At 48.2% G+C, this 13622-nt stretch overlaps 1 protein-coding gene across 1 annotated transcript in view; it reads right to left on the bottom strand.

Moving 5' to 3' along the window:
• The window catches only part of SNX17 (sorting nexin 17), a 216076-nt gene extending 204981 nt beyond the window's left edge, over positions 1-11095 (bottom strand). The window contains exon 1 of the mRNA XM_063916496.1: positions 10736-11095. Within this exon, the coding sequence (XP_063772566.1) occupies positions 10736-11095 (360 nt within the window). The remainder of the gene's footprint in view (positions 1-10735) is intronic.
• Between the last annotated feature and the right edge of the window lie 2527 nt (positions 11096-13622).

The raw sequence follows: 13622 nt of genomic DNA, 5'->3' as shown, positions 1-13622 counted from the left end.
ATGCTGTGTACGAGTCAGTGCCTCCTCCTCAGCAATGCTGTTTCTGTCCCATAGAATGATGTATAATGCTGTGTACGAGTCAGTGCCTCCTCCTCCTCAGCAAAGCTGTTTCTGTCCCATAGAATGATGTATAATGCTGTGTACGAGTCAGTGCCTCCTCCTCAGCAATGCTGTTTCTGTCCCATAGAATGATGTATAATGCAGTACAGGAGTCAGTGCCTCCTCCTCAGCAATGCTGTTTCTGTCCCATAGAATGATGTATAATGCTGTGTACGAGTCAGTGCCTCCTCCTCAATGCTGTTTCTGTCCCATAGAATGATGTATAATGCAGTACACGAGTCAGTGCCTCCTCCTCAGCAATGCTGTTTCTGTCCCATAGAATGATGTATAATGCTGTACACCAGTCAGTGCCTCCTCCTCAGCAATGCTGTTTCTGTCCCATAGAATGATGTATAATGCTGTACATGAGTCAGTGCCTCCTCCTCCTCAGCAATGCTGTTTCTGTCCCATAGAATGATGTATAATGCTGTACACAAGTCAGTGCCTCCTCCTCCATGCTGTTTCTGTCCCATAGAATGATGTATAATGCTGTACACGAGTCAGTGGCTCCTCCTCAGCAATGCTGTTTCTGTCCCATAGAATGATGTATAATGCTGTACACGAGTCAGTGCCTCCTCCTCAGCAATGCTGTTTCTGTCCCATAGAATGATGTATAATGCTGTACACGAGTCAGTGCCTCCTCCTCAGCAATGCTGTTTCTGTCCCATAGAATGATGTATAATGCTGTACACGAGTCAGTGCCTCCTCCTCAGCAATGCTGTTTCTGTCCCATAGAATGATGTATAATGCTGTACACGAGTCAGTGCCTCCTCCTCAGCAATGCTGTTTCTGTCCCATAGAATGATGTATAATGCTGTACACGAGTCAGTGCCTCCTCCTCCTCAGCAATGCTGTTTCTGTCCCATAGAATGATGTATAATGCTGTGTACGAGTCAGTGCCTCCTCCTCAGCAATGCGGTTTCTGTCCCATAGAATGATGTATAATGCTGTACACGAGTCAGTGCCTCCTCCTCAGCAAAGCTGTTTCTGTCCCATAGAATGATGTATAATGCTGTACACGAGTCAGTGGCTCCTCCTCAGCAATGCTGTTTCTGTCCCATAGAATGATGTATAATGCAGTACACCAGTCAGTGCCTCCTCCTCCTCAGCAATGCTGTTTCTGTCCCATAGAATGATGTATAATGCTGTACACGAGTCAGTGCCTCCTCCTCAGCAATGCTGTTTCTGTCCCATAGAATGATGTATAATGCTGTACACGAGTCAGTGCCTCCTCCTCAGCAATGCTGTTTCTGTCCCATAGAATGATGTATAATGCTGTACACGAGTCAGTGCCTCCTCCTCAGCAATGCTGTTTCTGTCCCATAGAATGATGTATAATGCTGTACACGAGTCAGTGCCTCCTCCTCAGCAATGCTGTTTCTGTCCCATAGAATGATGTATAATGCTGTACACCAGTCAGTGCCTCCTCCTCAGCAATGCTGTTTCTGTCCCATAGAATGATGTATAATGCTGTACACGAGTCAGTGCCTCCTCCTCAGCAATGCTGTTTCTGTCCCATAGAATGATGTATAATGCTGTACACGAGTCAGTGGCTCCTCCTCAGCAATGCTGTTTCTGTCCCATAGAATGATGTATAATGCTGTACACGAGTCAGTGCCTCCTCCTCAGCAATGCTGTTTCTGTCCCATAGAATGATGTATAATGCTGTACACGAGTCAGTGGCTCCTCCTCAGCAATGCTGTTTCTGTCCCATAGAATGATGTATAATGCAGTACACGAGTCAGTGCCTCCTCCTCCTCCTCAGCAATGCTGTTTCTGTCCCATAGAATGATGTATAATGCTGTACACGAGTCAGTGGCTCCTCCTCAGCAATGCTGTTTCTGTCCCATAGAATGATGTATAATGCTGTACACGAGTCAGTGGCTCCTCCTCAGCAATGCTGTTTCTGTCCCATAGAATGATGTATAATGCTGTACACCAGTCAGTGCCTCCTCCTCCTCAGCAATGCTGTTTCTGTCCCATAGAATGATGTATAATGCAGTACACGAGTCAGTGCCTCCTCCTCCTCAGCAATGCTGTTTCTGTCCCATAGAATGATGTATAATGCAGTACACCAGTCAGTGCCTCCTCCTCCTCAGCAATGCTGTTTCTGTCCCATAGAATGATGTATAATGCAGTACACCAGTCAGTGCCTCCTCCTCAGCAATGCTGTTTCTGTCCCATAGAATGATGTATAATGCTGTACACGAGTCAGTGCCTCCTCCTCAGCAATGCTGTTTCTGTCCCATAGAATGATGTATAATGCAGTACACCAGTCAGTGCCTCCTCCTCAGCAATGCTGTTTCTGTCCCATAGAATGATGTATAATGCAGTACACCAGTCAGTGACTCCTCCTCAGCAATGCTGTTTCTGTCCCATAGAATGATGTATAATGCTGTACACGAGTCAGTGCCTCCTCCTCAGCAATGCTGTTTCTGTCCCATAGAATGATGTATAATGCTGTACACGAGTCAGTGCCTCCTCCTCAGCAATGCTGTTTCTGTCCCATAGAATGATGTATAATGCTGTACACGAGTCAGTGCCTCCTCCTCAGCAATGCTGTTTCTGTCCCATAGAATGATGTATAATGCTGTACACGAGTCAGTGCCTCCTCCTCAGCAATGCTGTTTCTGTCCCATAGAATGATGTATAATGCTGTACACGAGTCAGTGCCTCCTCCTCAGCAATGCTGTTTCTGTCCCATAGAATGATGTATAATGCTGTACACGAGTCAGTGCCTCCTCCTCCTCAGCAATGCTGTTTCTGTCCCATAGAATGATGTATAATGCAGTACACGAGTCAGTGCCTCCTCCTCCTCAGCAATGCTGTTTCTGTCCCATAGAATGATGTATAATGCAGTACACCAGTCAGTGCCTCCTCCTCCTCAGCAATGCTGTTTCTGTCCCATAGAATGATGTATAATGCAGTACACCAGTCAGTGCCTCCTCCTCAGCAATGCTGTTTCTGTCCCATAGAATGATGTATAATGCAGTACACCAGTCAGTGACTCCTCCTCAGCAATGCTGTTTCTGTCCCATAGAATGATGTATAATGCTGTACACGAGTCAGTGCCTCCTCCTCAGCAATGCTGTTTCTGTCCCATAGAATGATGTATAATGCTGTACACGAGTCAGTGCCTCCTCCTCAGCAATGCTGTTTCTGTCCCATAGAATGATGTATAATGCTGTACACGAGTCAGTGCCTCCTCCTCAGCAATGCTGTTTCTGTCCCATAGAATGATGTATAATGCAGTACACGAGTCAGTGCCTCCTCCTCCTCAGCAATGCTGTTTCGGTCCCATAGAATGATGTATAATGCTGTGTACGAGTCAGTGCCTCCTCCTCAGCAATGCTGTTTCTGTCCCATAGAATGATGTATAATGCTGTACACGAGTCAGTGCCTCCTCCTCAGCAATGCTGTTTCTGTCCCATAGAATGATGTATAATGCAGTACACGAGTCAGTGCCTCCTCCTCCTCAGCAATGCTGTTTCGGTCCCATAGAATGATGTATAATGCTGTGTACGAGTCAGTGCCTCCTCCTCAGCAATGCTGTTTCTGTCCCATAGAATGATGTATAATGCTGTACACCAGTCAGTGACTCCTCCTCAGCAATGCTGTTTCTGTCCCATAGAATGATGTATAATGCTGTACACGAGTCAGTGCCTCCTCCTCAGCAATGCTGTTTCTGTCCCATAGAATGATGTATAATGCTGTACACGAGTCAGTGCCTCCTCCTCAGCAATGCTGTTTCTGTCCCATAGAATGATGTATAATGCTGTACACGAGTCAGTGCCTCCTCCTCAGCAATGCTGTTTCTGTCCCATAGAATGATGTATAATGCTGTACACGAGTCAGTGCCTCCTCCTCAGCAATGCTGTTTCTGTCCCATAGAATGATGTATAATGCTGTACACGAGTCAGTGCCTCCTCCTCAGCAATGCTGTTTCTGTCCCATAGAATGATGTATAATGCTGGGTACGAGTCAGTGCCTCCTCCTCAGCAATGCTGTTTCTGTCCCATAGAATGATGTATAATGCTGTACACGAGTCAGTGGCTCCTCCTCAGCAATGCTGTTTCTGTCCCATAGAATGATGTATAATGCTGTACACGAGTCAGTGGCTCCTCCTCAGCAATGCTGTTTCTGTCCCATAGAATGATGTATAATGCTGTGTACGAGTCAGTGCCTCCTCCTCCTCAGCAATGCTGTTTCTGTCCCATAGAATGATGTATAATGCTGTACACGAGTCAGTGCCTCCTCCTCAGCAATGCTGTTTCTGTCCCATAGAATGATGTATAATGCTGTACACGAGTCAGTGCCTCCTCCTCAGCAATGCTGTTTCTGTCCATAGAATGATGTATAATGCTGGGGTACGAGTCAGTGCCTCCTCCTCAGCAATGCTGTTTCTGTCCCATAGAATGATGTATAATGCTGTACACGAGTCAGTGCCTCCTCCTCAGCAATGCTGTTTCTGTCCCATAGAATGATGTATAATGCTGTACACGAGTCAGTGCCTCCTCCTCCTCAGCAATGCTGTTTCTGTCCCATAGAATGATGTATAATGCTGTGTACGAGTCAGTGCCTCCTCCTCAGCAATGCTGTTTCTGTCCCATAGAATGATGTATAATGCTGTACACGAGTCAGTGCCTCCTCCTCAGCAAAGCTGTTTCTATCCCATAGAATGATGTATAATGCTGTGTACGAGTCAGTGCCTCCTCCTCAGCAATGCTGTTTCTGTCCCATAGAATGATGTATAATGCTGTACACGAGTCAGTGCCTCCTCCTCAGCAATGCTGTTTCTGTCCCATAGAATGATGTATAATGCTGTGTACGAGTCAGTGCCTCCTCCTCCTCAGCAATGCTGTTTCTGTCCCATAGAATGATGTATAATGCTGTACACGAGTCAGTGCCTCCTCCTCAGCAAAGCTGTTTCTGTCCCATAGAATGATGTATAATGCTGTACACGAGTCAGTGCCTCCTCCTCAGCAATGCTGTTTCTGTCCCATAGAATGATGTATAATGCTGTACACGAGTCAGTGCCTCCTCCTCCTCAGCAATTGCTGTTTCTGTCCCATAGAATGATGTATATGCTGTACACGAGTCAGTGCCTCCTCCTCCTCAGCAATGCTGTTTCTGTCCCATAGAATGATGTATAATGCTGGGTACGAGTCAGTGCCTCCTCCTCAGCAATGCTGTTTCTGTCCCATAGAATGATGTATAATGCTGTACACGAGTCAGTGGCTCCTCCTCAGCAATGCTGTTTCTGTCCCATAGAATGATGTATAATGCTGTGTACGAGTCAGTGCCTCCTCCTCAGCAATGCTGTTTCTGTCCCATAGAATGATGTATAATGCTGTACACGAGTCAGTGCCTCCTCCTCAGCAATGCTGTTTCTGTCCCATAGAATGATGTATAATGCTGTACACGAGTCAGTGCCTCCCCCTCAGCAATGCTGTTTCTGTCCCATAGAATGATGTATAATGCTGTGTACGAGTCAGTGCCTCCCCCTCAGCAATGCTGTTTCTGTCCCATAGAATGATGTATAATGCTGTACACGAGTCAGTGGCTCCTCCTCTCAGCAATGCTGTTTCTGTTCCATAGAATGATGTATAATGCTGTACACGAGTCAGTGCCTCCTCCTCAGCAATGCTGTTTCTGTCCCATAGAATGATGTATAATGCTGTACACGAGTCAGTGCCTTCCTCCTCAGCAATGCTGTTTCTGTCCCATAGAATGATGTATAATGCTGTGTACGAGTCAGTGCCTCCTCCTCAGCAATGCTGTTTCTGTCCCATAGAATGATGTATAATGCTGTGTACGAGTCAGTGCCTCCTCCTCAGCAATGCTGTTTTCTGTCCCATAGAATGATGTATAATGCTGTACACGAGTCAGTGCCTCCTCCTCAGCAATGCTGTTTCTGTCCCATAGAATGATGTATAATGCTGTACACGAGTCAGTGCCTCCTCCTCAGCAATGCTGTTTCTGTCCCATAGAATGATGTATAATGCTGTACACGAGTCAGTGCCTCCTCCTCAGCAATGCTGTTTCTGTCCCATAGAATGATGTATAATGCTGTACACGAGTCAGTGCCTCCTCCTCAGCAATGCTGTTTCTGTCCCATAGAATGATGTATAATGCTGTACACGAGTCAGTGCCTCCTCCTCAGCAATGCTGTTTCTGTCCCATAGAATGATGTATAATGCCTGTACACGAGTCTGTGTCTCCTCCTCAGCAATGCTGTTTCTGTCCCATAGAATGATGTATAATGCTGTGTACGAGTCAGTGCCTCCTCCTCCTCAGCAATGCTGTTTCTGTCCCATAGAATGATGTATAATGCTGTGTACGAGTCAGTGCCTCCTCCTCAGCAATGCTGTTTCTGTCCCATAGAATGATGTATAATGCAGTACACGAGTCAGTGCCTCCTCCTCAGCAATGCTGTTTCTGTCCCATAGAATGATGTATAATGCTGTACACCAGTCAGTGCCTCCTCCTCCTCAGCAATGCTGTTTCTGGTCCCATAGAATGATGTATAATGCTGTACACGAGTCAGTGCCTCCTCCTCAGCAATGCTGTTTCTGTCCATAGAATGATGTATAATGCAGTACAGACGAGTCAGTGGCTCCTCCTCCTCAGCAATGCTGTTTCTGTCCCATAGAATGATGTATAATGCTGTACACGAGTCAGTGCCTCCTCTCTCAGCAATGCTGTTTCTGTCCCATAGAATGATGTATAATGCTGTGTACGAGTCAGTGCCTCCTCCTCAGCAATGCTGTTTCTGTCCCATAGAATGATGTATAATGCTGTGTACGAGTCAGTGCCTCCTCCTCCTCAGCAATGCTGTTTCTGTCCCATAGAATGATGTATAATGCTGTGTACGAGTCAGTGGCTCCTCCTCAGCAATGCTGTTTCTATCCCATAGAATGATGTATAATGCTGTGTACGAGTCAGTGCCTCCTCCTCAGCAATGCTGTTTCTGTCCCATAGAATGATGTATAATGCTGTGTACGAGTCAGTGCCTCCTCCTCCTCAGCAATGCTGTTTCTGTCCCATAGAATGATGTATAATGCTGTACACGAGTCAGTGCCTCCTCCTCAGCAATGCTGTTTCTGTCCCATAGAATGATGTATAATGCTGTACACGAGTCAGTGCCTCCTCCTCAGCAATGCTGTTTCTGTCCCATAGAATGATGTATAATGCTGTACACGAGTCAGTGCCTCCTCCTCAGCAATGCTGTTTCTGTCCCATAGAATGATGTATAATGCTGTACACGAGTCAGTGCCTCCTCCTCAGCAATGCTGTTTCTGTCCCATAGAATGATGTATAATGCTGTGTACGAGTCAGTGCCTCCTCCTCAGCAATGCTGTTTCTGTCCCATAGAATGATGTATAATGCTGTGTACGAGTCAGTGCCTCCTCCTCAGCAATGCTGTTTCTGTCCCATAGAATGATGTATAATGCAGTACACGAGTCAGTGGCTCCTCCTCCTCAGCAATGCTGTTTCTGTCCATAGAATGATGTATAATGCTGTACACGAGTCAGTGCCTCCTCCTCAGCAATGCTGTTTCTGTCCCATAGAATGATGTATAATGCTGTACACGAGTCAGTGCCCTCCTCCTCAGCCAATGCTGTTTCTGTCCCATAGAATGATGTATAATGCTGTACACGAGTCAGTGCCTCCTCCTCAGCAAAGCTGTTTCTGTCCCATAGAATGATGTATAATGCTGTACACGAGTCAGTGCCTCCTCCTCAGCAATGCTGTTTCTGTCCCATAGAATGATGTATAATGCTGTGTACGAGTCAGTGCCTCCTCCTCAGCAATGCTGTTTCTGTCCCATAGAATGATGTATAATGCTGTGTACGAGTCAGTGCCTCCTCCTCAGCAATGCTGTTTCTGTCCCATAGAATGATGTATAATGCAGTACACCAGTCAGTGCCTCCTCCTCAGCAATGCTGTTTCTGTCCCCATAGAATGATGTATAATGCTGTACACGAGTCAGTGGCTCCTCCTCAGCAAAGCTGTTTCTGTCCCATAGATGATGTATAATGCTGTACACGAGTCAGTGGCTCCTCCTCAGCAATGCTGTTTCTGTCCCATAGAATGATGTATAATGCTGTACACGAGTCAGTGCCTCCTCCTCAGCAATGCTGTTTCTGTCCCATAGAATGATGTATAATGCTGTACACGAGTCAGTGCCTCCTCCTCAGCAATGCTGTTTCTGTCCCATAGAATGATGTATAATGCAGTACACGAGTCAGTGCCTCCTCCTCCTCAGCAATGCTGTTTCTGTCCCATAGAATGATGTATAATGCTGTACACGAGTCAGTGCCTCCTCCTCCTCAGCAATGCTGTTTCTGTCCCATAGAATGATGTTATAATGCTGTGTACGAGTCAGTGCCTCCTCCTCAGCAATGCTGTTTCTGTCCCATAGAATGATGTATAATGCAGTACACGAGTCAGTGCCTCCTCCTCAGCAATGCTGTTTCTGTCCCATAGAATGATGTATAATGCAGTACACGAGTCAGTGCTCCTCCTCAGCAATGCTGTTCTGTCCCATAGAATGATGTATAATGCTGTGTACGAGTCAGTGCCTCCTCCTCAGCAATGCTGTTTCTGTCCCATAGAATGATGTATAATGCTGTACACGAGTCAGTGGCTCCTCCTCAGCAATGCTGTTTCTGTCCCATAGAATGATGTATAATGCAGTACACCGAGTCAGTGCCTCCTCCTCAGCAATGCTGTTTCTGTCCCATAGAATGATGTATAATGCTGTGTACGAGTCAGTGCCTCCTCCTCCTCAGCAAAGCTGTTTCTGTCCCATAGAATGATGTATAATGCTGTGTACGAGTCAGTGCCTCCTCCTCCTCAGCAAAGCTGTTTCTGTCCCATAGAATGATGTATAATGCTGTGTACGAGTCAGTGCCTCCTCCTCCTCAGCAAAGCTGTTTCTATCCCATAGAATGATGTATAATGCTGTACACGAGTCAGTGGCTCCTCCTCAGCAATGCTGTTTCTGTCCCATAGAATGATGTATAATGCTGTGTACGAGTCAGTGCCTCCTCCTCAGCAATGCTGTTTCTGTCCCATAGAATGATGTATAATGCTGTGTACGAGTCAGTGCCTCCTCCTCCTCAGCAAAGCTGTTTCTGTCCCATAGAATGATGTATAATGCTGTGTACGAGTCAGTGCCTCCTCCTCAGCAATTGCTGTTTCTGTCCCATAGAATGATGTATAATGCAGTACAGGAGTCAGTGCCTCCTCCTCAGCAATGCTGTTTCTGTCCCATAGAATGATGTATAATGCTGTGTACGAGTCAGTGCCTCCTCCTCAATGCTGTTTCTGTCCCATAGAATGATGTATAATGCAGTACACGAGTCAGTGCCTCCTCCTCAGCAATGCTGTTTCTGTCCCATAGAATGATGTATAATGCTGTACACGAGTCAGTGGCTCCTCCTCAGCAATGCTGTTTCTGTCCCATAGAATGATGTATAATGCTGTGTACGAGTCAGTGCCTCCTCCTCAGCAATGCTGTTTCTGTCCCATAGAATGATGTATAATGCTGTGTACGAGTCAGTGCCTCCTCCTCCTCAGCAAAGCTGTTTCTGTCCCATAGAATGATGTATAATGCTGTGTACGAGTCAGTGCCTCCTCCTCAGCAATGCTGTTTTCTGTCCCATAGAATGATGTATAATGCAGTACAGGAGTCAGTGCCTCCTCCTCAGCAATGCTGTTTCTGTCCCATAGAATGATGTATAATGCTGTGTACGAGTCAGTGCCTCCTCCTCAATGCTGTTTCTGTCCCATAGAATGATGTATAATGCAGTACACGAGTCAGTGCCTCCTCCTCAGCAATGCTGTTTCTTCCATAGAATGATGTATAATGCTGTACACCAGTCAGTGCCTCCTCCTCAGCAATGCTGTTTCTGTCCCATAGAATGATGTATAATGCTGTACATGAGTCAGTGCCTCCTCCTCCTCAGCAATGCTGTTTCTGTCCCATAGAATGATGTATAATGCTGTACACAAGTCAGTGCCTCCTCCTCCATGCTGTTTCTGTCCCATAGAATGATGTATAATGCTGTGTACGAGTCAGTGCCTCCTCCTCAGCAATGCTGTTTCTGTCCCATAGAATGATGTATATATGCTGTACACAAGTCAGTGCCTCCTCCTCCATGCTGTTTCTGTCCCATAGAATGATGTTTAATGCTGTGTACGAGTCAGTGCCTCCTCCTCCTCAGCAATGCTGTTTCTGTCCCATAGAATGATGTATAATGCTGTGTACGAGTCAGTGCCTCTCCTCCTCAGCAATGCTGTTTCTGTCCCATAGAATGATGTATAATGATGTATAATTTCTACCCTCACACCACAAGACATATTTCTTCAGATACGGTGGTAGAGTTTAGTTGTGACCACCTTGCGAGCCTGGGCTATGGTGATTGCAACCTTGGAGGGGAGACCTTTCCTGGCTAGAATCTCCCTCTCAACCACCAAGCCGTCAAACATAGCCGGTTAGGTCTGGATAGACGAATGGTCCTTGCTGAAGAAGGTCCCCGAGAAGAGGCAGAGGCCAGGGTTCAAGAGACATGGTCAAGAGGTCTGCATACCAAGCCCGACGGGGCCAATCCAGAGCAATTAGGATTGCCTGAACACGTTCTCTTTTTGATTCTTTTTTGAACTCTGGGAATGAGAGGGATTTGAGAAACAGGTACACAAACTGGTAAATCCACGATGCCGTCATAGCGCCCACTGCTGCCTTCTGCGGATCCCTCGACCTGGAACAGTAACGACGGAGCTTCTTGTTGAGACAAGAAGCCATCAGGTCTATCTGCGGACAGCCCACCGATGAACCAGTTGTTGAATCACCTGAGGGTGAAGGCCCCATTCTCCTGGATGGAAGTCGTTCCTGCTGAGGAAGTCCGCTTCCGATTGCCCGCGCCTGGGATGAATATGGCTGAGATGGCCCTTGCGTTGGCTTCCGCCCAGAGGAGTATCCGTGATACATCTCGCATTGTGGCCCTTCTTTTGTTCCTCCCCTGCCGGTTTATGTACGCCACCTTCATGGCATTGACTGACTGTATCCGAGTGGCCTAGTTTTGGAGAAGATCGGAGGCCTGCAGACGGGCATTGTAAATTGCCCTGCGTTCCAGAAACAATTATCGGGAGTGTAGATTCCTGACTCAACCACCTTCCCTGGAACTGAGCCCCCTGGGTCACCGCCCCCAAGCCTCGGAGGCTGGCATCCATTATCAGTAGAGTCCAAGATTGGGTACTGAAACTCTGACCCTCCACGAGGTGAGAGACTTGTAGCCACCATAACAGGGAGATCTGTGCTTTTGGCGACAGAGTTATAATCTGGTGTATGTGTAGGTGGGACCCCGACCACTTGTCCAGCAGATTCAGCTGCAACAGGTGGGCATGGAACCTGCCATATTGGATTGCCTCGTATGAGGCCACCATCTTACCCAGTAGGTGAATGCAAAGATGACTCGAGATCTTGTGAGGTTTGAGCACCGAGCAAACCATAGCCTGGATTGTCAAGGCATTGTCCATGGGGAGGAATACCTTCTGAGACACTGTGTCCAGTACCATTCCCAGGAACTGAATTCTCTGTGAAGGTTCCAGGTGAGACTTCTGGAAATTCAGGATCCACCCGTGGTCCGTAAGCAGACTAGTAGTCAACTCGATGCTGTGTAGCAGACATTCCACACTGCCTTTATCAGGAGATCGTCCAAATAGAGGACTATGTTGACCCCCAGCCTGCGCAATAGCAGCATCATGACCAAAGGGTAATGCCTGAAATTGGAAGTGGTGGTCCAATACCGCAAACCGGAGGTAAGCCTGATGAGGAGGCCATATTGGGATGTGTAGGGTATGCATCCTTGATATCCAAGGATACCAGGAATTCCCCTTCCTCCAGGCCGTAGACCACCGCCCATAGGGATTTAATTCTGAACTTGAACACGCGTAGATACGGGTTCAGAATTGGTCGTACCGAACCGTCGGTTCCGGCATTAGAAATAGAGTTGAATAAAAAACCCTTTGTGTAACAGAGGAGGTACTGGAACAATAACTTCTGTTAGCAGTAGTTTTTGGATGGCGTTCTGCAAGGTAACCTTTGCTACAGTTGAAGCTGGGAGTGCTTGTGGGAGTGTACGTTTTATGTGTCGCCAATAGAGGGGGCTGGGGAGCCTGTCTGTGGTCAGCAGCAGAAACAAATACGTTATCACCTGAGTGTGCGAGTGTACGCCGTTCTATTCCGGCAGTGGCCGACTCTGTATTACTATTATCAATCATGCTGTATAATGATCCAACCCACTCGGTTCCTGCACACTACCACCCTGAGAGAGTATCGAACATTGGTCACACAAAACTCACCCACCTGGCGAGATGTAACCTTAAGGCCGTACACACTGTCGCCCCCCTCACCCCCCCATATACAGGTTCCTGTCACCCCACTCTCCACCCCCCCCCCCATATACAGGTCCCTGTCTCTCTCCCCCCCCCCCCCATATACAGGTCCCTGTCTCCCCCCCCCCCCCTTATGCAGGTCCTCTCTGCCCCCACATACAGGTCCCTATCTCCCCCCTATATACAGGTCCCTGTCTCCCCCCCCCCCATATACAGGTCCTCCCCCCCCCATATACAGGTCCCTCTCTCCCCCCCATATACAGGTCCCTGTCTCCCCCCCCCCCAATATACAGGTCCCCGTCTCCCCCTCATATACAGGTCCCTGTCCCCCCCTCATATACAGGTCCTGTCCCCCCCATGTACAGGCCACCTGTCCCGTCCCCCCCCCTCCATATACAGGTCCCTGTCTCCCCCCCCCATATACAGGTCCCTGTCTCCCCCCCATATACAGGTCCTGTCCCCCCCCATATACAGGTCCCTGTCCCCCCCATATACAGGTGCCTGTCTCTCCCCTCCTATATACAGGTCCCCGTCTCCCCCTCATATACAGGTCCCTGTCCCCCCCTCATATACAGGTCCCTGTCCCCCCCTCATATACAGGTCCCTGCCCCCCCCCCTCATATACAGGTCCCTGTCCCCCCATATACAGGTCCCTCTCCCCCCCCCATATACAGGTCCCCGTCTCCCCCTCATATACATGTCCCCGTCCCCCCCTCATATACAGGTCCCTGCCCCCCCATATACAGGTCCCTCTCCCCCCCCATATACAGGTCCCCGTCTCCCCCTCATATACATGTCCCCCGTCCCCCCCTCATATACAGGCCCCTGTCCCCCCCTCATATACAGGCACCTGTCCCCCCCCCCCCTCCATATACAGGTCCCTGTCTCTCCCCCATATACAGGTCTCTGTCCCCCCCCATATACAGGTCCCCCTCTCCTCCCCATATACAGGTCCCTGTCCCCCCATATACAGGTCCCTGTCCCCCCATATACAGGTCCCTGTCCCCCCCATATACAGGTCCCTGTCCCCCCATATACAGGTCCCTGTCCCCCCCATATACAGGTCCCTGTCCCCCCCATATACAGGTCCCTCTCCCCCCCATATACAGGTCCCCTCTCCC

The sequence above is a fragment of the Pseudophryne corroboree genome, chromosome 4 (assembly GCF_028390025.1).
Source record: "Pseudophryne corroboree isolate aPseCor3 chromosome 4, aPseCor3.hap2, whole genome shotgun sequence".
In the NCBI taxonomy this organism is placed as follows: domain Eukaryota; kingdom Metazoa; phylum Chordata; class Amphibia; order Anura; family Myobatrachidae; genus Pseudophryne; species Pseudophryne corroboree.
Note: the sequence above shows the minus strand (reverse complement) of the source record. Positions and strands in the feature narration are given on the sequence as shown.